The sequence below is a fragment of the Antechinus flavipes genome, chromosome 1 (assembly GCF_016432865.1).
Source record: "Antechinus flavipes isolate AdamAnt ecotype Samford, QLD, Australia chromosome 1, AdamAnt_v2, whole genome shotgun sequence".
NCBI classification, from domain to species: Eukaryota; Metazoa; Chordata; class Mammalia; order Dasyuromorphia; family Dasyuridae; genus Antechinus; species Antechinus flavipes.
The window spans coordinates 334,964,095-334,988,715 of NC_067398.1; the positions used below are offsets into that span (position 1 = coordinate 334,964,095).

Genomic DNA, 24,621 nt, shown 5'->3' on the forward strand with positions numbered 1-24,621 from the left:
GTACAAACAAAACAAATGCAAACAAGATTAGAAGGGAAACAATAAACTGGGAAAACATTTTTACAATCAAAGGTTCTGATAAAGGCCTCATTTCCAAAATATAGAGAGAATTGACTCTAATTTATAAGAAATCAATCCATTCTCCAATTGATAAATGGTCAAAGGATATGAACAGACAATTCTCAGACGAAGAAATTGAAATTATTTATAGACATATGAAAATATGCTCCAAATCATTATTAATCAGAAAAATGCAAATTAAGACAACTCTGAAATACCACTACACACCTGTCAGATTGGCTAGAGTGACAGGAAAAGATAATGTGGAATGTTGGAGGGGATGTGGGAAAACAGGGACATTGATACATTGTTGGTGGAATTGTGAACACATGCAGCCATTCTGGAGAACAATTTGGAACTATGTTCAAAAAGTTATCAAACTGTGCATGCCCTTTGATCCAGCAGTGTTTCTACTGGGCTTATACCCCAAAGAGATACTAAAGAAGGGAAAGGGACCTGTATGTGCCAAAATGTTTGTGGCAGCCCTGTTTGTAGTGGCTAGAAGCTGGAAAATGAATGGATGCCCATCAATTGGAGAATGGTTGAATAAATTGTGGTATATGAACGTTATGGAATATTATTGTTCTGTAAGGAATGACCAGCAGGATGAATACAGAGAGGACTGGCAAGACTTACATGAACTGATGCTAAGTGAAATGAGCAGAACCAGGAGATCATTATATATCTCAACAACGATACTGTTTGAGGATGTATTCTGATGGAAGTGGATCTCTTCGATAAAGGGAGCTAATTCAGTTTCAACTGATCAAAGATGGGCAGAAGCAGCTACCCAAAGAAAGAACACTGGGAGATGAATATAAACTGCTTGCATTTTTGTTTTTCTTCCCGGATTATTTATACCTTCTGAATTCAATTCTCCCTGTGCAACAAGAAAACTGTTCGGTTCTGCACACGTATATTGTATCCAGAATATACTGTAACCTATTCAACATGTAAAGGATTGCTTGCTATCTGGGGGAGGGGGTAGAGGGAGGGAGGAGAAAAATCAGAACAGAAGTGAATGCAAGGGATAATGTTGTAAAAAATTACCCTGGCATGAGTTCTATCAATAAAAAGTTATTAAAAAAAAAAAAGAAAGAAATTATCCCTTTCAACATTTCTAACAGCACAATAAAATCCTATTCATGAATATATCATAATTTATTTGGTTTTTCCCCAAATGATGGGTACTTCCTTACCTCTAGTTCTTTGCCATAAAAAAAAAAAAACTCCTATAAATATTATTATATATATCAAGCCTTTTCGTCTTACTTTCTTTGGGGATTAAGTTTTCCTTTAAATACAGTTGCTATATGATGTAGCAGTTATAAATTATCTATTATTCTTTTTTTTATCTAAAGACCTTTAAGCATAACAGTGCAAGCATATATTACATCTCTTTTTTAAAAAACTAAATATTAAGAAATAATATCACAGCTTAAAGTCTTCAGTGTCACCTAAATATTAGCAAAACCTTATCAAAAGACTTAAGAAGGTGCCAAGGAAACTCTATCCTATTCTGAAGTCCTTGGTTTTACTTGAATCAAAGACCTATTCAAGCTTAAAAAAAAAAAAAATTAATAGAATTCTCAATCTAGTTCAGGAAGGAGTCTCAATTTCCTGAAGCTAAGACACTTGATTTTTCCTTGTGGTAATCAAACTAAGAATGGAACTGTCTGTTTAATTCGATGAAAAGAAATCTCTTTGTTCACTTTAGGCCAGAGTGAAAGGAATGTAGTAGCTAATGAGGAAGTAACTGGTTCCAGGACAATATTACGCTAACATTAATATGATTAGAGTTTTGTCTGATAAATCAAAAATCTTAAATAAACTTTGTATCTTTGGTTTATCTTACAGAAGGAAGTTAGTTCTTAGTTTTGTGATATAACAGGATTATTTGGGGAGAATTTCAATTAACAGGGTGAATTTTACCATTTTGGAATTTTCTCCAAGCTGAAATGCTTGCTGTCTCTGACAAACATTGTCTCAGAGCAGGAAAGAACAAATGCAAAGAATAGAACTACAAATTTGCCAGTTACATACTAACCTCAAATGGAAAGTGTCTGAAGCCTTTCCCCATTTAGAGGCCTACAGTTTGTCTCTCTCAGTCTAATGCAGCTAATAAGTCCTGAATAACTTGTGTGGGATTGGCAGAGGGACTGGAATATTGATGGAATTGCTCCCTGGAGCAGGCAGAGAGGGGCAATGATGGGCCTCAGTTTAGCCTTACAGTCCCACCCTCTATGGAGGTTAGGGGCAGCCCTCCCTTGCTTTGGTCAGATATCTGAGTTATGTGAAAACCCCTGAGATTAAATTTCTCCTATAAATCTGTCCATGGATCCTGAATCTTTCCTGAATCCCTTTTGGAATTATAGCCCACCACAGCACTCTGCCTTGTGGTGTCTTTCCCCTTCCCTTTCCCCCATGCTACTTGGTGTCTTTCCTCTCATCCCTCCTGATGTCTCATGGTGTCTTTCTCCTTATAGCTAACTGACTTTTTTAGGGTCCTAAACTCCTTTTATATATTTAGTCTGTCAGCTAAGGGCATATTCCAATCTCATGGAGTATTCTTTTTCTCTTGATTCCTAGGGAACTTGTTTTTTTTCCCCATAATTAATTGTTAAAACCCCTCTCGTTGCTAACTATATGCTCTCCCAACGCTTTCATATTTACTATTTCTGGGGTCTATTATATCTCTTCATTTTGTCTGTAAATTCTTCTCCTAAATAAACCTATCTTTTGCCAAAGGTGTGAATTCTTCACATGATCAATCCCCAACATATGGTGCCTACATCAATCTTATTATTTGGTGCTACCTCAAATACATTATTTGGAACCAGGAATTGTTCTTGTAAATCACATCATTTGGCTCATAAATGACATCATAGCCAGGAAACAGAAAAGGTCTTCACCATTAGTTCATTTTTAATATATTCTTAGTTATAGGTCAGCAAGTATTTGAAAGATATTTCTTAAAGGAATGTGTCAAATCTCATTTAGTCAGTGTTCAGGCCCTAATTGCTCAGAGTGTAAATAGCTGTTGTTGCTCCTTTGCCCAGAAACCCTAAGGGTCTTACCCTCCCAGATTATTTTTTTTTTTTGATTAGGCAAAAGAGGCCATTCTTTGCCTCATTTCTTCCTTAGCCTTAATCACTGAATAGGTGTTGCCTCAGACAAACTGAAAAGACATTAGTTTAAAAAAAACCAAAATCTCCCACTGCAGTCATCTCCAATCATCTTGATTTATATCTAGTCATTGGATTGAGAAATGAGAAGGGAAGGAAAAGGAGAAAGGAGAAAATGAGGGGGAAGACTTTGCATAGCTTCACTTAAATTCAATTCACTTGCAAGTCAAGTTACACTTTCCTGATATCATTGTTCCTCTTCAAGAATAAAAGATGACACTAAGATCAGGAGTGAAGCAAGGTGGCCCACTATCACCATTACTACTCAATATTGTATTAGAAATGTTAATTAAATAAGAGAAGAAAAAGAAATGAAAGGAATTAGAATAGGTAATGAGGAAACAGACTTATCACTCTTTGCAAGATGATATGATGGTATACTAAAATAATCCTAAAGAATCAACTAAAAACTACTAGAAACAATTAACAACCTTAGTAAAGTTGCAGGATATAAAATAATTCCACATGAATCATCAACATTTCTATGCTGCAACAAAGTTCAGCAGCAAGAGATACAAAGAGAAATTCCATTTAAAAATAACTGTAGATAATATAAAATATTGGGGAATCTACCTATCAAGGCAAAGTCAGGAACTATATGAACACAATTACAAAACACTTTCCACACAAATAAAGTTAGATTTAAACAATTGGAAGAATATCAGTGCTTATGGGTAAGTAGAGCTAATATAATAAAAACATCAATACTACCTAAATTAATCTACTTATTCAGTGCCATACCAATCACACTGCTAAAAAATTGCTTTGCAAAGCTAGAAAAAAAAATAAAAACAAAGTTCATCTGGAAGAATAAAAAAGTCAAGAATTTCAAGGGAATTAATGGAAAAAATGCAAATGAAGTTGGCCTATCTGTACCAGAACTAAAACCATATTATAAAGCAGCAGTCATCAAAACCATTTGGTACTGGCTAAGAATTAGATCAGTGGAATAGCTTTACAAGACACAGTAGTCAATGACTATAGTAATCTAGTGTTTGATAAACCCAAGGACTCCGGCTTCTGGATAAGAACTCATTTGACAAAAATTGCTGGGAAAATTGGAAAATGGTATGGCAGAAATTAGGCATTGACCAACAGCTAACATTCTATACCAAGATATAAAGTTTAAATGGGTTCATGATTTAGACATAAAGGGTGATACCATAAGCAAAATTAGGAGAACAAAGGATAGTCTACCTCTTGGATCTGTGGGAAAGGAAGGAATTTATGGCCAAAGAAAAACTAGAAAACATTATAAAATGGATAATTTTGATTATATTAAATTTAAAAGATTTTGCACAAACAAAACCAATGCAGACAAAATTAGTAGGGAAACAGAAAACTAGGGGGAAATTTACATCCAAGGATTCTGATAAAGGCTTCATTTCTAAAATTCAGACTCAAATTTATAATGACATCATAAAAGATATGAACAGATAATTTTCAGATGAAGAAATTAAAATCATTTCTAGTCATGTGAAAAAAATGCTCTAATCACTATTGATCAGAGAAATACAAATTAAGATTATTCTGAGGTAATACTACATACCTCTCAGATTGGCTAAGATGACAGAAAAAGATAATGATAAATGTTGGAGGATTATGGGAAAACTGAGACACTAATACATTGGTGGTGGAATTGTGAACTGATCCAATCATTCTGGAGAGCAATTTGGAACTATGCCCAAAGGATTATCAAACTGTGCACACCCTTTGATCCAGCAGTGTCTTTACTGGAGCTATATCTCAAACACATCATAAAAAAGGGAAAAGCACCCACATATACAAAAATGTTTGTAGAAGCTCTTTTTGTAGTGGCAAGGAACTAAAAACTTAGTTGGGGAAAGGCTGAATAAGTTTTGGTATATGAATGTTATGGAGTATTGTTATTCTGTACAAAATGATGAGCAGGATGATTCCAGAAAATCCTAAAGACTTATATGAACTAATACTAAGTGAAGTGAGTAGAACCAAGAGAACATTGTACACAGCATCAAGATTATTTGTTGATCAATTCTGATGGACCCAGCTCTTTTCAACAATGAGGTGATTCAAACCAACTCCAGTAGACTTGTGATGGAAAGAGCCATCTGCATCCAGAGAGAAGACTATGGGAATAGAATGTGAATCACAACATAGTATTTTCATTTTTTGTTGTTGTTGTTTGCTTGCTTTTTTTCTTTTTTGTGGTTTTTTTTTTTCCTTTTTGACCTGATTTTTCTTGGCAGCATGATAAATGTAGAAATGTGTACAGATGAATCGCCCATGTTTAACATATATTGGATTATTTGCTGTCTAGAAGAGGGGATGGGGGCAGAGGAGGGTGAAAAATTTGGAACACAAGGTTTTGCAAGAGTGAATGTTGGAAATTATTTATGCATGTATTTTGAAAATAAAAAGCTATTATTTAAAAAAAAAAAGAATGAAGGATGAACAACAACAAAATAACAAGGGGACTAGTTAAAATATGGTTAAAATACCTGTGCATGCTCTGAACTGGAAAGTAAGATCATTTCATTATATTTCATCATGATTTGTTAGAACTCCCCAGACTATTCTTCATGAACTTTCACTAGGCAGAGCACATTGCATATTCCATGGGCTTTATCTCTTCCTCATCATCATCCCTCAGGCTAGGTACGGGCCACTTGAATAAGTATATCGGATCTTGTTTCCCTGGCCACTAGATCCTTGTGGATTATGAAGCCAAAAGAGAAGGGGGGAGTTCAATCTCAATCTCCTACCATTACTAGGATACTGGGTTGGAGGGTCAGGAAATAGAAGAAAATCATTATCATAGGATAGATAAAGCATTTTTAAATGTTTATTATATGTCAAGTATTGTGCTCAATGATGTGAATACAAGAATAAATTAGCAAGATCAGTCCTCAAGGAAATTTCTAACTGTAAAATTCTAATACAAAACAACTAGTTCTCCAAAGAAGAGACTTTAGAGTAGAGAAGATATACTAAAGGGAAGGGATATGGGGAGACATAAAGAGCTTTTTGGACTGAGTAAAACCAAGCCAAGGAAAAAAAAATTTTTTTCAAACTACAATCATTCTCTTATTGCTATTTTTTAATTGTTCAATTGCAAATTTTTTCCTTCCTTCCACCATTTCCCGACCTATTGAAAAGATAAGATATGATACTTATTATAAATCTAAAGTAATGCAAAACATTTCCACATAAGCCACATTGCCAAAAAAAAAAAAAAAAAAAAAAAACCAGGAAAAATACAGGAAAAAATATGTCAACTTAAAGTCTAGTTCTCTCTCTGGAAGGAGATAGAATTTTTCATCATGAGTCCTTTGGAATTGTTATGATTCATTGCACTGATCAGAACAGCTAAGTCTTTCATAGTTGTTTATTATTACAATATTGTTATTACTATGTACAATGTTTTCCTAGTTCTGCTCACTTCCCTTTGCATCACTTCATCTAAATTGTTCTAGGTTTTTTGAAACCATCCCTTTTATCATTTCTTATAATACAGTTATATACCACAGTTTGTTCAACCATTCCCCAGTTGATGAGTTCTCAATTTCCAAATTCAAATTCCTCAGTTTCAAGTCCCCCAATTTCCAATTCTTTACCACTATGGAAAAAAGCTCCTATAAACATTTTTGTACATATATGTCTTTTCCTTTTTCTCTGATATCTTTGGAATAAAAACCTAGCCAAAAGAGAGGGAGGGAGTTCAATCTCAACCTTCTACTACTACTGGGAAGCTGGGTTGGGGATCAGGAAACAGAAGGAAATCATTATCATAGTATAGATAACATTTTTAAATATTTACTAATGTCAGGTACTGTGCTCAGTGGTGTGAATACAAGCATAAATTAGCTGAGTTAACAGTTATTCACAGTTTTATAGCCCTTTGAAACAATAGTTTCAAATTGTTATCCAGGATGGTTGGCTGAGTTCATAATACCAACAACAATATGTCAATATGCCTAGTTTTCCATACCCCCTCCAGGATTTGTCATTTTCCTTTTCTATCATGTTAACTAATCTGATAGGTATGAGATTGTCCCTCAGACTTGTTTTAATTTCCATTTCTCTGGCTATTACTAATGTAGAGCATGTTTTTATGACTATTGATAGCTTTAATTTCTTTTTCTGAAAATTGCTTGAACATTTATCGATTGGAGAATGGTTCTTATTTTTTATAAATTTGACTCAACTCTCTATGTATGTGGGAAAAGAGATCTTTATCAGATAAAATTGCTGTAATTTTTTCCCTTAGTTTCTTGCTTTCCTTCTAGTCTTGTCAGGAATGGTCTTATATCACAGTTATCCATTTTATCTCTTGTGATCCTCTCTAACTCTTGTTTAGTCATGAACTTTTCCCTTATCTATAGCTCTAAGCCAGAATTTTTTCCATGCTTCCCTACTTTATTTATCATCACTCTTTATGTCTAAATCATATACCCATTTTGAGCTTATCTTAGTATATGCTGTGAAATGTTAGACCACAATCATTCTAGATTTTCAATATATGACCAAGAAGACTAAATCTAATCTCCCTGAAGTGACACCCCTTAAAATACTTGAAAATAGCTATTATATCTATGCTTCCCCACCTTACTACCCATCTTCCCTTCTCCAGGCTAAATATCTCCAACCAGTCCTCACTTGACATAGTTCGTGGCCATTTCCTACATCTGAGCTACATCCTTGGATTTGGAATATAAAAAGGAGTGACAAACAGCATTTGGGGAAAAATAACAAGATAATACTATTTTAAGTCTGGGGGACTATATATAAGTCCACAGGGAGGTGGGGCTCAGAAGAGAAGAAAGTTGTTTGTATCTTTAAGTGTTTTCTGATTTGGGGGGAGACAAGAGAAGACACAAAATAATACTCTATTACTGAACTATTCGGTAAATCTCTAAGTAGTAGAGACCAGAAAGAGAAGTAAACTGAAAGATATAGGGAAAGGAAACTAAAAGGTTCAAAGAGAGAGGGGATAGACTGAGGGACACCCACATAGGGGAGAACTGAGTATCCCGAGGAGAAAAGTACAGAACATAAAAGAATTTCAGAGGGAAGAACAAAAAGGAGAATGTAATGAGAAGAAAGAGAAGGGTCTGGAGGAATAGTATAGGTAAGAAAGGAGACTAAGGGACAGAGATCAGAGTCTGAGTGATGATACCCCAAAGTAGCACTGAAATTAGCAAGGATGCCAGGAATGTGGACTTTGGGTTCCAGATGAGAGATTGTAAGAGCTTGTGGTTTACAGGTTGATAGGAGAACACAGAACACCTGGCATTGAGTTTCCCTGCCCAACCCTCCTTCTCCTCTGAGTCACCTCCTCCCTCCCCAGACCGGTTTTCTGCTTCTGTTAGCAGGAGACTAGTCTGTTATGGTGAAGCAGGGAGGGGTTCTTCAGCCCAGGTAAGAATGCTCTGGAGGTGGGGTGGGAAAACACTGGTCCTGGATGAAATTGAGAAGGTGAAGAGGTGGGGGAGTGGGGAAGAGGGAGTATTAGAGAATAGATTTGGGCCTGGAGAGGTCAGACCTTTGGATTGGGAGTGAGAAGTTGGAATCACAAGAAGAAGATATAGAATATTAGAGCCAAATGGGACTTTAGAACAGAAAAATAAAATTTTTAAATCTGGGAACACACAGTGTAAGAAATAGTAGCAAAGATATGGCTGGGAATTTTTTTTTTCAACCAGATCAAAAATAGAGTACAAACATCACAGAGAACCAGTGGGTGCTAGGAGAGGGAATGGTCCAACCACAAGAGAGTCTATTTCATATCCCTGAAAAATGGGGTGAAGGGAGATGGCCCCTAGAAGAGAAGTGCTACAGTGACCAGGGTCCTTATCTTGGGGTAAGGAGGAGGTAACATTATTTATCAATTCATACCAACAATCACCTTGGGGAGGAAGCACTCACACCTCGTATTGGTACTTTGTGTAAAATCCCAGTCATCCTATTCTAGTTGTAACTATGGATGGAAAGAACCCCAATCATCCCATGGTAGATGGAAAGGATATACAATAAAGAACTGAACAGGGCCTTACAGATAGACAGATAGTCTGAGCTTTTCAATTTACAAATGGGGCAATCTTTTTGGGAAGAGGAAATAACTTGGCCAAGTTCCTACAGCAAGTCTTTCAGAGGACTTGGGACTCATGTCTTTAGATTGTCAACTCAGGGCCCCTATAGGTACTGCAGGAGTGCTCAGGGCCAGAGGGAAAAAGTTCTCTTTAGACCAAACCACCACTTTTGGATTAGAGTTATTAAGAGCTGAGAGGGGGCTGGGTTGAGTTGGGCAGGGCAGGGCAGGGCAGGGCAGGGAGGAAGGTAGCACAAGAATCAAAATGCTTTTGCTAGCCTGCTATGAAGAAGTAAGGGTAAAGAAGCCTTTGGGATTGAGAGGAAGGGAAGAACTAAGACCCAGAAAAGGCAACCTGAGTTCTGAAAGGAGCAGAACAAGAGAATAGGAAAGTCTCAGGGTGGGAAGGGGCTCCCAGAGTGTGGAATAGCTTTCCTCCTGATTTCTTTGCCCAGAGAATCCCTTCCCTGCCTGCCAACATAGGGCACAAGGAGGAAGCTATGGGTCAGGAGAGGTGACTTGGAGTTCGTGATGAAGGGAAATCCAAGAATCCAGCTGTCTCATTGTTTTCACACTCATCGCTGGGGAGGAATTTCTAGAATCTGAAGTGACTCACTTCAATGAATCAGTCGGGAGCAGGTGAGAAGGCTCGACTCACCCCAAATCTCTGAGGCACCATGGCCCAGGGATTGGGATTGAGCCTGAGGCAGGGTCACATTGAATGAAGGGTTGGGTGTCAACAAAAAGGAAGCTCAGAACGAGGTCTCTGCCTCCTCCTCCCCTCTCTCCACATTATATCTCTCTGACGTTGGAGAGAGATTCCATCCAGACCCCCGTGGAAGAGCAACAGACCATGTATGTGCTCAATGGAGACTCAGTAGAATGTAAACTCCTCGAAGGCAATGACTGTTGGGGGGGGGGGGGGCTTGGGAAGGAGGGGTGTATGTGTGTGTACCTCCTGCACCTGGCATAGTGTTGTGCAAATAGTTGGCAATTAAGAAATGTTTGTTGGGCCCTGGGCTGGAGTCCCAACTTTGTAATTTCCAGCTATGTGTTCTTGCCCAATTCATTTAATACCTATCAGACTCAGTTTCCTACCTGGATGGAAATAAGACACTGGGATCTCAAATATATAGAATGAATGAAGTATTACATTAGGTTAGAAACCTACTAAACCTCTAAATTTAAAGGCTACTAGTTGGTGATCAAAATAAAGTTTATATGTAAATACTAGCAACATACACAAATTATCAGAAAATATTAACATTTTATGTAAAGCTACATAGGATATATACATATATACATACATATGCAGCATAAATGAGGAGATAGAGTGGTTCATTCTCATAAATGGTTGTTCAGTTCCTTGGAACTTGAAAATATGTTCTTGAAGATATTTGAAACTCTTAGGATTTAACATCTAATATGTATCTTTCATGAACACCTTGTACTTTGAACATAAAACTATACAAGCTGAGGTAATTCTAAAATTCCCATGAAGAGTTTTACAATAGTAGATAAGACCCCACAGTTCTTGTTATCAAACTGGTGTGTTTGGTTCATGGAAGAAGTCTCTAAACTATGACCATCTTCCAAACAGCTGTTTAAATATTTTCTAATAAAAATATTGTTTTGAATAGATTGATTACTAAATACCATGCCTAGTGACTCAGTACATTTGCTTCAGACTCATAGTACTTTGAATGCAGACCAATGATTCCAACAAAGGCTGCTCTTCCTACAGATTTTTGTTCACTGAACCTCTCAGGCCCAATCCCAGAGTAAAGAGCACACATTTTAAGTCTCTATGAAGATTTTCAGTATGAAATTGTGTCTTCCAGAATCTATTTTGTATGATTTTGTATATATTGGATCTATTGAATTTTTAAATAATTTTTAATTTAATATTTAAATAAGCAGAGCAAGATATTGAGATTAACTTGGTTTTCTATAGATGGAGTCACCGAATGTCCTCCAACTGAATTGAGTTGTTCTCATTTGGGTCAGTGAATTGCTTACTCTGTATCAGGTGCTTCACTGCCTCAGAAAAAAAGATCCCATTTAATGGGGGTGATAAAATGCAAATAACTTTGTATGTGCAAAATATATGCAGTATAAATGGAAGTCTCAGAAGGAGAAGAGAGGGGGAGAGACAGAGAATAGGAAAATCCTCTTGCAGAAAGTGGGATCACTGTTCTTTTGTAGGATTGAAGAAACCAAGAGGAAGTAAGGAGAAAGAACGTTCCAGACATGGAAGACAGCCAATGAAAAAGTACAAAGTCAGGGGAGGATGTCCTCATTGGTCCCAAAGGTAAGAAGTTGAAAGACAAAATTGATTAGCTAAGACACATTTTTCTTCCTCAGTTTCCTTACCTGTAACCAATACTTAATGAACTGGGTTTTTTTATTATTATTACAGATTTTTCTTTTCTTTTCTTTCCAAATTTATTTTATTTAAAGAAACAAATAAGAAAAAAGAAAAAACAGACAAGAAATACTTAACAAAATAAAAGAGAACATCGTCATGTGCCCAATAGAATATCAGGGAGGATTAAAAATATATAGCAATTCCAGTTCAAGAAAGTGTGTGTGTATATATATATATATATATTATATATATATATATATTATATATATATATATATTATATATATATATATACATATAATAAGTAGAATTATATTCATGAGTGTCCATCTTTTCTTTACTTCCTTGTAAATTGTTGTTTTGTTCTCTACTGTACACCTTTTTTACTTTATTCCCCCACCCTTTTATCCCCACATTCTCCCCAAGCAGGCTATATTTAAGAAAGAATATATTTATATATACATATGTAGATACACACATACACATACACATACTCCCACACATAGACACACATATATCTTTCCTATCCCTTCTGAGTCTTTGCTTTAATTCTGCTTCTAATTTGCCTTGCTATTATTTAACCTCCCCCTGCCCATGGATTCCTCCCTGGTCTTCTTCCCTCACCCTTTGCATCCCTGTCCACCTATCTCTCTTCACTTATTTCTTTATAGAAATAAACTTGGAAGGGTGCTATACTTTTCATAGGATATATGTAGTGTTGCCTATTTAATCCATTCCCAATGTGTGTAGGTTTTCTTCCTTCTTTTAATACCTGTGTCTATTCTTCCTCTATACCTTATTTGTATGACATAATTCCTTTTTTTCCTTAATTTTGTTCCAATCTTTCTTCTTAGCTGTTGTATTATTGATGCCAATCTTAAACATATGCTATAAATTTCCCATATTAAAAAAAGTTATCCATGTTGAATTCCTTGAAATTGATCTTTGACATTGGCTCTTGTATGTTAAATTTTGTATTGTTAGAGTTTGATTGATAGAAAGTCCTGAAAATCTGCAAGTTCATTGAATGTACATTTTTTCTCATTCAATATTACAAATAATTTTGCTAGTTATGATATTTTTCGCCACAAGCCTAGTTCTTTTGATTGTCAATAGATGTGATTCCAGGACCTGTGGTCTTTTATTGTGGCTACTGATAAGTCCTATATAGTTCTAATTGTAGTTCTAACATATTTCAATTGTTTTTTTCTTGTTTCTTGCAAAATGTTCTCTTTGATCTGGGGGTTTCAAAATTTGGCAATAATGTTCTTATTTGTTTTCTAAAAAGGATCTCATTGAGATGGTCATTGCTGGATTTTTTCTATTTCTACTTTCTCTTTGGGTTCTGTCACTCCAGGACAATTTTCTTGGATTATTGCATTATTATGTCAAGATTCTTTTTTTTGGTCACAACTTTCAGAAAATCCAATTATTCTTATATTTTCTCTTGTTCTATTCTCTAGATCTGTCATTTTTCTTATAAGATGTTTCATATTCTATTTTTTCATTCTTTATCATATGTTTTGTTATTTCTTGGTCTCATAGTTTCACTGGCTTCCCCTTGCCCAATTCTAATTTTCAGAGTTATTTTAGTCTTTGAGGATGTATATCTCCTTTTCTAGCTGGTTAACTTTTTTTTTCATAATCTTCTTGGATTTTTTTTTTTGGATGGTTTTTAGTTAGTTTTTAGTTTTTCCTCAATCTCTCTCATTTGACTTCTAAATTCTTTTTTGAGTTCTTCAATATATTCTTTCTGGGCAAGGAGCCATTTGACGTTACTCTTTGGAGAGAAAGTTTTTTGTTTTTTTTTTTAACTTCAGTGTTTTCTGAAGACGAACCCTAGTCTTGCCTGTTCCCGTAATATATTTCTATGGTGGGGTTCTTTCTTCTTTGCCGATTCATTTTTAAAAAATAAGATGTATTAGTGTAAGCATTTCTAACCCTGGGCGGGAAAAGGAGGGTGTCTATGACTTCTTTTCAGCTCTCCTCTCTGACCAGGAACCCCAAACCAAGAGCTCCCCCCTCTTGCAAGTGCCCACAGCCAACTGTCCCTGCCCCACTCATCTGCACTCGCCAGGTTCCTTCTCGGCCAGTTAGCCAACTGCGTTTTAGCAGCACAACTGGACTTAGCATTCCTAATTGGCTGAGGTTCACTCAGTCTTCCCAGACTCAGACCCCAAGTCAACCAATAACTCAGGAGGTGAAAGTCTCTATGGTTTCTGCCCAGGCTCCAGCCACACCCAGCTCGGCCCAAGGACTCTCCACTTGCTGTTTCTGTGGAACTATCCCCAGATGCTTGCATTTCATAACAGGTTAATCCCAGCCACGGTCTTTTTTGGGATCTTCTCTGGTCTTTCTTCAGATCTCCTTGGGTTATGTCGGGAGGACCCCTGTTCCACCCCAAGTCTTCTTGATTTTTCACAAGTCTATCTTCTCCCTGAGACACAAATTTGTTCTATTTATGGGGGAAATCAGAAGAGCTTGAAATTTACCAATCTATTCCACCGTTTTAGAATCATCCCTAATGAACTGGTTTCAGAACATGTAGTTCCTGAGTAATGTTTAGGTTTGGGGGGTAGGTTTTTGTCCCTAGCGCATTTTCCTTATTGAATTGAAATGTTGGATGATCTATTCCCACCTCAAAGCAACACCTTTGAAATAATATTTCCTTTAGCAATTTGAGACCATGACATTTATAAAATGGGAATAATATTGCTTTGTTCAACTTCATGGGGGTATTGTGTGAAAAGCACTTCTTTAAGCTCCATGAAGGCAATCCTAGATCTCATGGAAATTTTATATTTTTCTCAGTACCTAGTCCTTCACAATGCTTCACAACTGCATATACCTTTTAAGTAGGTGTTTAATAAATGTTTAATTTGAATGCTTTGAGAAAGGCAGTTTATGGTGTGATGATGGAGAGAATAGGAAAAGAACTGGCATTGATGTCAGGAAACCTGAAGCTGAATCTAGACTCTTACATTGAATGGCTGTTCAAACATAAGCAAATCACTCATCTTGTTGCCTTATCTATTGCTGTAAACCAACAAATACTACAAAATTATCAAATGACCATTAATATCATCAAGGACCCCAACCCTAAATTTAGGCCTTGAAAGATATTTCAGTCAAATTATATGAGCCAGTAAGTTTTTGGAGTTTGAAGAGACTTAGACACCTAACCAGTTTTAACCTGGGATCCATGAATGGATTTTAAAAGGTTGTAAAGCAGGATGAGGAGAAAACTCTACATCTTTATTTTCACTGAATGTTTTTCTTTGTGATCAAATGTATTTCATTTTGTACTTTAAAAAAATTATTCAGAAAATAGTAGATTTCAAAGGACTACCAAACAGGTTTTTTGGGGACACAAGATAAACTTCCTTGAGAGATCATCTAGAACTCCAGTCTCTAGAATGTCATTATTCTTCCTCTTTCTATATATAGTATGCATATAGTCTCCATTGACATCCCAAAGACAGAGATCTCATTGATTTTGCCCAATTGATTAGTGACAAAACTGAGATAGAACCCTTTATTTTAAAGATGAGGAAAATGCAACCTGGGGGAAAGGAATTTGCCTGATTGATTAATGACAAAACTGAGATAGAACCCTAGTATAGTCCAACTATTCCCTGTGTTCCATAATAGTAATGTAATTTATTTTAGGACAGTTTGGAGTAAGAGAACAATAGGGTTGGGAGGACTATTGTTCTCTCACTTAAAAAATAAATAAATAATCTAGTCTAACATCTTTATTTTAAAGATGAGGAAAATGAATCCTGGGGGGAAAGGAATTTGCCCAATTGATTAGTGACAAAACTGAGATAGAACTCTAGTATAGTCCAACTATTCCGTGTTCCATAATATTTCTGGACATTGGGACTTGTTGATCTGGATTCTAGGAGAATCTTGGTGGCCTTGGAAGCTCTCACTTAAGGATAATGGAAAAGATATTTCTGTTATGGTCAAGATCCCAGGTCATGAAAAGCAGAAAGCTTGGGTAGAAGAATAACCCCAGAATAGGTGAATAAAAAATTTATTGAAATTAGAGGAATAAATAGAATTAGATACATGAAAGTGGTTACAAATAACTATAAAAATTAATTATCAGTTAACATTCAAACATAAGCTTTCTTGAGCCTTATAGTCTTCTTTCCTCACCCCTCTCTACCCAACCATGGTGTGAGATGGAAGCAGCTCTGGGTCACCGGCCAGCCGGGATAGGGCCCAGCAGTTCAGGCTCATCACCTCCTACCCATAACCCTGCTTTCTCCCAAGGGCCTAGGGAAGGTCAGAAGAGAGAGTGCCTAATCCCATAGAAAGATGATACAGGCCCAGGGGAAAGCTACTTGGCAGCGGAGCTGGGGCATGAGGCTGGCTGGGCACCTGAACTCTGCCATCCTTCAGAGGTAGGTCGTGTTTAATAAGACAAACTGCAACAAGAAGTCAAAGATCCAGGCGTCTAGCTGAGCCCGCAGCTGGTCCCCGGGTCCCAGACTCGTCTCCCACCCCTAGGAGGGCTGCGGCCTGTATCCTCGCCCATCCCTGCCACCCCCAGGCCTGACGCCATCGCCGTCTCCCCGTGGCTGTCCTCGGAACTGTGCCCCTTGCACTACCCTTTGGATCCAGGCCTGGTGAGCAGTGAGGCTGATGTAGACCCCAGGCCGGTTACGCTCAGCACAGCCCTCTCCCCAGCTGATGATGCCGGCAAGAAGCCAGGACCCATTCACCTGGCACATCAAGGGGCCCCCCGAGTCACCCTGTGGGGATGGAGAAAAGTTGCATACATTTAGGAGGTGAAAGGATGACCATCTGGAGTAGAACCTAGTCAGCTGAGTGTTCCAGGCCATTCTAATGTCTGGCTCTGGGGCCCAGTCACCTTTCCTTCCCTCAACCCTATTAACATACTCTGAGATTAGTAACAAGAACAGCTAAGCAGTCACTATGGTATCTAAAGAAAATCAGGTGGGAGACCATTTTTAAAATTCACAAAACTCAACTTCTCTTTTCTGTTTACGTCAAAGCCCTTTGGAATCTGACCCCAACTGATCTTTCTAGTCTTACAATACACTAAGTCCCCTTTATGGGTTTTATCACTTGGCTAAACTGGCCGGCTCTGGTCCGGTAGCCTCTTGCCCCTGATCCTTGTCCCTGTGTGTCTGCAATGGCACCTCTAGCAGGCTCCGGGGTTGGGGGGAGGGAGGGAAAAGGGCTCCCTCCAGGAGGGATCAATCACCTGCCCTAGTGACTGAGCTTACCAGACATGCATCCTTCTTGCCTTCCAGGTAGCCAGCACACAGCATGTCTGAGGTGATGGCCTCCTGTCCGGCGCCCCGCCAGTAGAGGCGACTGCATGTCTCAGAAGAGATGATGGGAACTTTCAACTTCTGCAAAGTCTGGGGATATGGCAGGGGAACTAAGAGGGAGAAAGGTGGAAAAAAAAAAGTGAGTCAGGCTCAGAGAGAAATACACCCACCTAGTCTTCTCCATCCCTAGCAGCTGCCTAGAAGCCCTTGATTTTCCCCATCTCTATCAGGACAATAAGTAGTTCACACACATCCCTCAGCAGCAGGGTCTCTACCTCAGGTTCTTATCACTGATGATTGGGAGAAGACTCCCTGCAAGAAACTTCAGAATTTAAGGCTATTCCCGATGCCCCATTCTAGACTCAGAATCTTGATTTGTCTATTTCATTTTTTTGCCCATTTTGTTTTCTCCCTATATTTAGTACTAGACCTGAATGTCTTTCCTTTCCTCTGTGTCTTCCAGTCTGTGCCCATATCTCTTCCTTGGCAGCTGATACCAGGTGGATTGTGTTTACATTCTAGCCCTTTGTGCAGTTCCTTGAAAGAAGTCTTTTTTAACTTAATTTGATGAAGAGATGATGACACAAAACTATGACAAACAGAAATGGTCTGCCTTGATACAAGACTTAAAAGGAGTATGATTGTGCTTTTCAAATATAAGAAGGACTGTCATGGGCAACAGAGAGATGGAGAGGATTAAGGACTAGACTTAAATTGTTTGGCCCTAAAAACCAGAACAACCGCTACGTGACATAGTGGATAGACCACCAGACCTGAAGTCAGGAAATTCTGAGTTCAAATACTGCCTCAGACACTTTTGACCTTGGCCAAATCATTTAAATCCATTTGCCTCAGTTTCCTCATTTGTAAAGTGATATGAAGAAAGAAATATTAAACTTCTCTAGTACCTTTACAAGAAAAGGGGTCACGATAGTTAGATATGACTGAAAAAGGATTAAAAAACAACAGCAAAAAGATCAGACTTAGAAAGAATGAGTGGCAATGCAATAGCATTTTTTTTTCCATTCCTCGAGATCTTATTTAAGATGCCAATTTAGGTCAGGGTTAGACTAAAAGGCCTGAAAAATGACTTCCAGATTAAACATTCTATCATTTTGCCATAACATTTAAAAGCAAGGATATAAAGTAGATTTCCCATATTTTTGCTTCTCTGAACCTAAGACACTTTGATTTAAAAAGGCTGCTTCCCACTTAGTCTCCAGAAAGAGAGGCAGAAAAAGAGAGAGATAGAAACAGCTAAAATGTCTTGATATAAGCTCAGTGACTGGACAATTGTAAAATTGAAATCTGTTTGGGATATAAAACTATGCAGATTCTAATGATTGTTAGCCACTTAAAATCACCTTATTATTCTGGGAAGGACTGATTTCCTAAAACCAGAACTTTTACTGCCTCCCTACCTCTGGATCAGAACCAACACTGAAACCCATGTGGAAATGAATTGAATTACAACATGTCTCCTTATATCCTTTGTGTGTGTCTAGACTGGGAGCTTTGAATACTATCAATAAATTTTGTATTTAGGTCAACTGAATATGGGGCTCTCTGGTCCTTGAATTCTTGACATTTTGGCAATATTTAAGTCTGTCTTTGCTGCTCTGTCTCCTCACATCTTTCAAATAATCACATAATCTCAAAGTGGGAAATATTCCTAAAGGTCATCTAATCCACTCCCTGCTTGAAGCATAAACTACTTTTGCAATATCTCTAACAAGTAATCATCTCAAGTCCCCTTGAAAACCTTCAGTGATGAAACATTTCCTACATCACTCCCCTCAAGGCAGCCCCTTCTACTTTGTCACAATTTTCATTGTTGGGAAAATTTCCTTTAAAATTAAGTTAAAATCTTTTCTAACTTCTACCTATTGTTCTCAGTTCTGCTCTCTAAAGCCAAGCAGAATGACTGTAAATCTTTTTCCATATTGCAATCCTCAAAATACTAGAGGGCAATTATCATGTTCTCCGCTAGTTTTTTCAAACATTCCCAGTTCCTCTAAGCAGTCTCATACATGGTGAGTAATGTCTTCAATCTCCTATTTACACTTCCCAGGGTAAGCTTTAGATTGTCCAAGTCCTTCTTAAAATGAAATCCAGAATTAAACCCTACTCTGGAGACAGTATGACCAAGGCAGGAAAGAACAGCTTTGGAATCATCTCCCCTCTTTTTGCTCTGCCTCCAAGCACCCATAGCTACCTATAAAAGCTTCCCTTTTCTCCTTTAAGTGAACATGGATGTTTCATGGGGGCTCTCACCTCCATCTCCAATGCTGCCCCAGCCAGCAATCCAACAGGAGGTACCAGGAAGGAATTTCACAGTACTGTCAGGCAAACAAATGGGCAGGACGCGCTCAGAGAATTTGATGGAGTGATCGAGGCGCACCAAGGCGATGTCCCCTTGGTTGCTCTCCCGCCAAATGTATTTAGGGTGAGGCAATACCCAGGCCATGTCCACTCGTGTGGCCCGAGGACCAGGGTTTCCCAGCTGCCAGGCTCCCAGAAGCACAGAAAATTGAGATGGCTCCACAGAACTGGAAAAAGAAAAATAGTTGGTTCAGAACTAGTAAGGATGCCTGGGATCTTGGTGAGAGGAGAGGGGTCGGGGATAGCTCTGAAGGGACAACAGGACAAAATTCTTAGTTCTCAGAGAGATGAGACAGGACTAATATAAGGAGAGCCTTCAAACAAGTTACACTCTAGAGTAAAATAAGCCATCTCAGAGTATTCTTCCTCCCTAAAAGCCTTTAAGAGAATGAAGGATGACTACTGGTCAGGAGTGATGTAGAGAGGATTATGGTCAGGTACTAGTTGGATCAGTACTCTCTCCTCTCCCCATCCCCTGCTCTCAATGGAAGCAGTATGCTGAAGTTCTTGAAGTACTGGAGTCTGGGAATAGAGGAAGCTTCGGTTTTTAAGGAAGGAGGTGGGGACAAGGAATGTGCTTCCTAGGAGAAAGATATAGGGGACAGGATGCCAAAGCATAAAAGAAGTTGTATAGTATAATGAAAAAAATCCCTGGATTTGGAGTGGAAGACCTTTAGTCTATATCTCAAGTCTGCTACTTACTATCTGTATGACTTTGGACAAGCCACTTAACCTGCTTCTTAAGCTCTTCATCTGTAAAATGAAGGTAATCTCAAAGGTGCCTTCTAGCTCTAAGTATCCTATGTTCTGAGGGAGAACAAGAAGACAGATATTTGGGTTCTAGGGCAAAAAGGCGTGAAGAACAGGATCCTGGATTCTAGGGAAAAAGGTTAGGTGACTTCTTAGGGTCTGAGGGAAGACAAAGGAACAAGGAAGATGATCTAGGATACATAGGTCTGGATGCCAGGATACCTGTGAAATAGCTAGATAGAATAGTGGAGAGTATACTGTATTTGAAGTAAGAAAGATCTGAATTCAAATCCTGCCTCAAATACAAGTCACAACTCAGCCTCAGTTTCCTTCTCTATGAAAAGAGAATAATAGAAGCATATAACCATAAGAGTTGTTATGAGAAATAATAGAATAGAAATGAAATAATATTGTAAAGTCCTTTATAAACCTTAAAATTATTTTTTAAATGCTAGCTAAAATAACTAATAGTTGTATTTATTAGGAAAAGGAGAGATCTTGGAGATAGAATGACTGGTTTCTGGGAGAGGAGATAGGAAAAAAACATACTCCTTGAAGCAATGGGCAGCTGTGACTACCCATCTGTTGGTGATAAGGGAGCCGGCACAGTGGTGAGTCCCGTTCTTCTGGATGCTGACAATCCACGGCCATTCAGCCTCCATGGCATTCTCACCCCCTACAATTCGGTTTAGCTGCTGAGGTTTTCCACAGGCTGGAGGGAAAGGGAGAAATTCGAATTCCTTTCTCTTCACTAGCTACTGTTCCCTTACCTCCTCTGAGGTTTTACTCCATCCTTCTCTCTGAGCTTTTCTTGATCTCCTTCATCCTGTAATAAGAATCCCTTTTCTCCCTTAGAGAAAGCTTAGGTGGCTGAGTTGATAAAGTATAGGAACTGGAATCAGGGCAAGTCATTTAACTTCTGCCTCTGTTTTCTCAACTTCAAAATGGGGATAATAGCATCTCTCACAAAATTGTTATGAGAATCAATTAATAGCTATGTGTATAGTGTTTAGTACAATACCTGGAACATACTTCTCTTTCTTTCCATCCCTTCCCTCCCCAGTATCCCCCATTTTCATCTCCCTCTCTCTTTTTTCTACATTTTCACTTTTCTTAAATTTTCTTTTTTTCTCAAACTTTCTTGACCTTTCCACTTGATCTTCTATCTTCTTCTATTTCTTCCTTTCCTTCCCTTCCCATTCATGGAGATATCTTGATATTTCCTACTCACCTGGCATCTCAGCAGCTTCTGAAGTGACTACTAGGAAAAAAAAAAAAAAGGAAAAAGTCAGGATGACTGAACAGAACAGGGCCAGTGGCTCTAAACCCATGCATATTGTCCCAAAGACAGGTGCATTCCCCATGCTCCTCTCCATCTGAGAAGCACCTCAGGGACTAAAGGGCAGGAATCCTCTGAGAGATATTGCTTGGAGGCTGAAAGGAACATATCCTGGTATTCCTACACCTCTGTATCTCCAAGTACTTTTCTGTCCATTCGCTCTCTACCTACCAAACCTTTGCATCTACAGGTTGTTCAGTTCAATGATTACAGGCTCTCTGAAAGGATTCAGAGATGGATGCAAGGGGAATCAGATGCAAGGGAACCATGCCTCCTGACCTTCCTCCTATGTCTGAGTCTCCAGCATAGACTTTTTTTAACTGCCAACATTTATTCTCTTTACCTCAGATGTCCCTTGGAGCAATATAGTATCTCTCTAGAATTTTAATAATCCATTTCCTCTGGCTGAGTCTGCCTAATATGCCTCTTCAGAATCTCTACCCTCTTTCAGATGGAAGTTGGGGCAAGAACAAGATGAGAAAAAAGAGTGGGCGTTCTGTGAAAATAGAAGAAGGAGCAATAGAGGGACATTACAGAAAGGCGGATATGTCAAAACAGAGACAGAGACACTGACAGATTCATTGACTCATAAGATGTCACAGTTGGAAGGGACCCAAGGAGGGGAAATGTCTCATGCAAGGTCATACATTTAGTCAACTGCAGAGCCGGGACTAAGAGCCAGGGCTTCTGACTCCTGGACCACAGCTGCACACACACACACACACACACACACAGAGCTAGAAAGTATAATAAAATTAAAGACAACATGAAGCTGAAATGCAAAGACAAAGAAAAATGAAAACAGATACCAAAGTGAAAAGGGAATAAGAGAAATAAATAAAAATTAAATTAAAAATAAAAGAAAAGAGGACCAAAGAAGAAGGAGAGAAAGAGGAGTAAAAGGAATGAGAGATAGTCAGAAATGGGAAGTTGAGGTAGAAGGCTATGAAGATGATGCTAGAGCTAGGGCTTTCAAGGGAAAAAGAGGAAAACGCTGCAGAAGAGAAGAGGAAGGTGACATGGGGAGATCAGAGAGAAATGGCAAGTCTAGCCTAGGGAACCCAACTCAGTAACTCACCTGAATGCATCAGGAGCAACAGGAAGGCCAAAAACCTGAACCAGCCCCAGCAGTTGCTGGAAAATCCCATGGTTAAGTGAGGAAGGAGGGCTCAGGGCCCTGGCACCAGGCGACAGGAGCTGTGTGTTCCAGTCAGTTCCAGACTGAGTGTGTGGCCTGGCTTGCAGGCCCTAGGTTTTTATCTGTGGAGAAGGTGGAATGCTGTTGGACCAGTTGACTCAATGTCTTCTTGGTTAAGGCCCTGTCCCAAGGCTGTGGGTCATTAATGTGGCCTTGGGCAGAACCAGCTTCCTCCACCTGCCTCAGGCCCATGGAATGGTTGGCTTTGGGGCAAGCTCCCTGGCCTTGAAGAGGAGAAGCAAAGGCCAAAAAAGGTTAAGTTAGGACCTTAGAACCCAGAAGGTCAACTTAGGACAGGGCCTTAGAGAGTAAAATAGAAAGTCAGAGCTGGAAGGAACCTTAGAACTCCAAGCCAGAAGGGGACCTTGAAATGTTCAACCTGTAAGCAGCTTTTCCTGATCCCCCTGATGCTCTCACTGGGTTATTATCACCAATTAATCATATATATATTTATATACACATATATTATGTACATATAATATATATGTATATATGTGTGTATATATTTATACATCTTGTATATATATACATATATATTATACATAATATATAATACATCTAAAAATATATACATATATATTATACATCATATATATATTTATACATATGTGTGCGTATGTCTTGTGGTTATTTTTTCTGTTGTCTCCCCAATTAGACTTTGAGAGAAAATAATGTTTTCTGTCTTTCTTTGTAATCTTATTGCTTGGTACAATGCTTACCACATAGTAGACACTTAATAATAATTATAACAAGTATACACACACATTTTCTGTCTTTGTCTCTCTATCTCTGTCTCCCTCTCTGTCTCCATCTCCAATTCTCTGTCTCTCTCCTCTCTTTCTCTTTCTCCTTCTCTCTCTCTCTCTCTCTCTCTTCTCTCTTCTTCTTCTCTCTCTTCTCTCTCTCTCTCTCTCTCTCTCTCTCTCTCTTCTCTCTTCTTCTTCTTCTTCTTCTTCTTCTTCTTCTTCTTCTTCTTCTTCTTCTTCTTCTTCTTCTTCTTCTCTCTTCTTCTTCTTCTTCTTCTTCTTCTTCTTCTTCTTCTCTCTCTTTCGCACGCTCTCTCTCTCTCTCTCTCTCTCTTCTCTCTTCCCCCCAGTCTCTTCTCCTCTTTCTTTCCTTTCTCTCACTGTGTCTCTCCCTTTTTCTCTCTCTCTCTTTCTCACTCTCTCACACATATACACACACTTTTTCAGGTTTAAAGAGTGTTTTACAAATATTATCTCATTTTATTCTCACAACAACCATGGGAGGTAGGTCTATTCTTATCCTTTTTTGCATATGGGGAAACTGAAGCCAAAAGAAATTAAATGACTTGCTCACATTGCTAGTAAATTCTTAGACTCGGATTGAGATCAGATCTTCTTGACTTCAGGTTCAGGGCTTTATCCACTGTACCCAGCCACATTACAATGCTGAATAAATGTTCTCTAACTTGATTTGAGAAAAGAGCTCAGAAATCATTCAGTTCAAAGCTTCTTAAAATGTGGGTTCTGACCACATAAACTGAATGTGGGTGTCACGAAATTATGATATATTATTAGTAAATGTTTGATTTATATACTTATTTTACATACCTATATACTCCAAGTCATGTAAAAAATTCTCAGGTAAAAAGGGGTCACAAGTGGGGAAAAGTTTAAGAAGCCCTGATCTAGTTCAAGAGTTTTTAACCTTTTTTTGTGTCATGGATTCTTTTGACAATTTAGTCAAGCCTATGGATTTCTTCTCAGAATAATGTTTTTAGTTGCATAAAAGAAAATAGGATTACAAATGAAACCAATTATATTAAAATAGTGTTATCAAAATATAAAAAAGAAATTCATGAACCCCAGATTAAAAACCCCCTAATCTAGACCCAAATCCTATTTTAGGAGGACATGAAGAGGAACTTGAGTGTCAGAGAGGGAAGGATTTGCCAAAGTTCAAACAGGACAAAGCCAGGGCCAGAGCCCAGTCAAATT

General features: G+C 38.2%; 1 protein-coding gene and 1 long non-coding RNA gene across 3 annotated transcripts; one reads left to right on the forward strand and one right to left on the reverse strand.

Moving 5' to 3' along the window:
* Window positions 1-8,582: 8,582 nt before the first annotated feature.
* On the forward strand, window positions 8,583-18,546 carry LOC127542712 (uncharacterized). 2 transcript variants are annotated; one of them, XR_007948794.1, is made up of 5 exons: window positions 8,583-8,645; window positions 9,771-9,954; window positions 11,521-11,626; window positions 15,964-16,094; window positions 16,971-18,546. It is a non-coding gene; the product is annotated as an uncharacterized LOC127542712 (long non-coding RNA). The 2 variants fall into 2 exon arrangements; XR_007948800.1 differs by lacking the exon at window positions 15,964-16,094.
* LOC127542706 (brain-specific serine protease 4-like) lies at window positions 15,706-23,038 on the reverse strand. The gene is made up of 6 exons (XM_051968473.1): window positions 22,541-23,038; window positions 21,355-21,381; window positions 20,673-20,835; window positions 19,266-19,540; window positions 16,944-17,101; window positions 15,706-16,445 (listed from the first exon to the last, which is right to left on the reverse strand). The coding sequence occupies exons 1-6, from the start codon at window positions 22,608-22,610 to the stop codon at window positions 16,197-16,199; spliced, it is 942 nt and encodes a 313-aa protein (XP_051824433.1). The 5' UTR covers window positions 22,611-23,038; the 3' UTR covers window positions 15,706-16,196.
* Window positions 23,039-24,621: the final 1,583 nt, after the last annotated feature.

Excerpts from the sequence above, each read along its gene's own strand:
- LOC127542706 (XM_051968473.1), bottom strand. The coding sequence starts at position 22,610 with ATGGGATTTTCCAGCAACTGCTGGGGCTGGTTCAGGTTTTTGGCCTTC. Across the intron at positions 21,382-22,540 it reads GTTGCTCCTGATGCATTCAG|TCACTTCAGAAGCTGCTGAG; the intron begins GTGAGTTACTGA and ends TTTTCCTAGTAG. Across the intron at positions 17,102-19,265 it reads GGGCAGCATTGGAGATGGAG|TTCCCCTGCCATATCCCCAG; the intron begins GTGAGAGCCCCC and ends TCTCCCTCTTAG.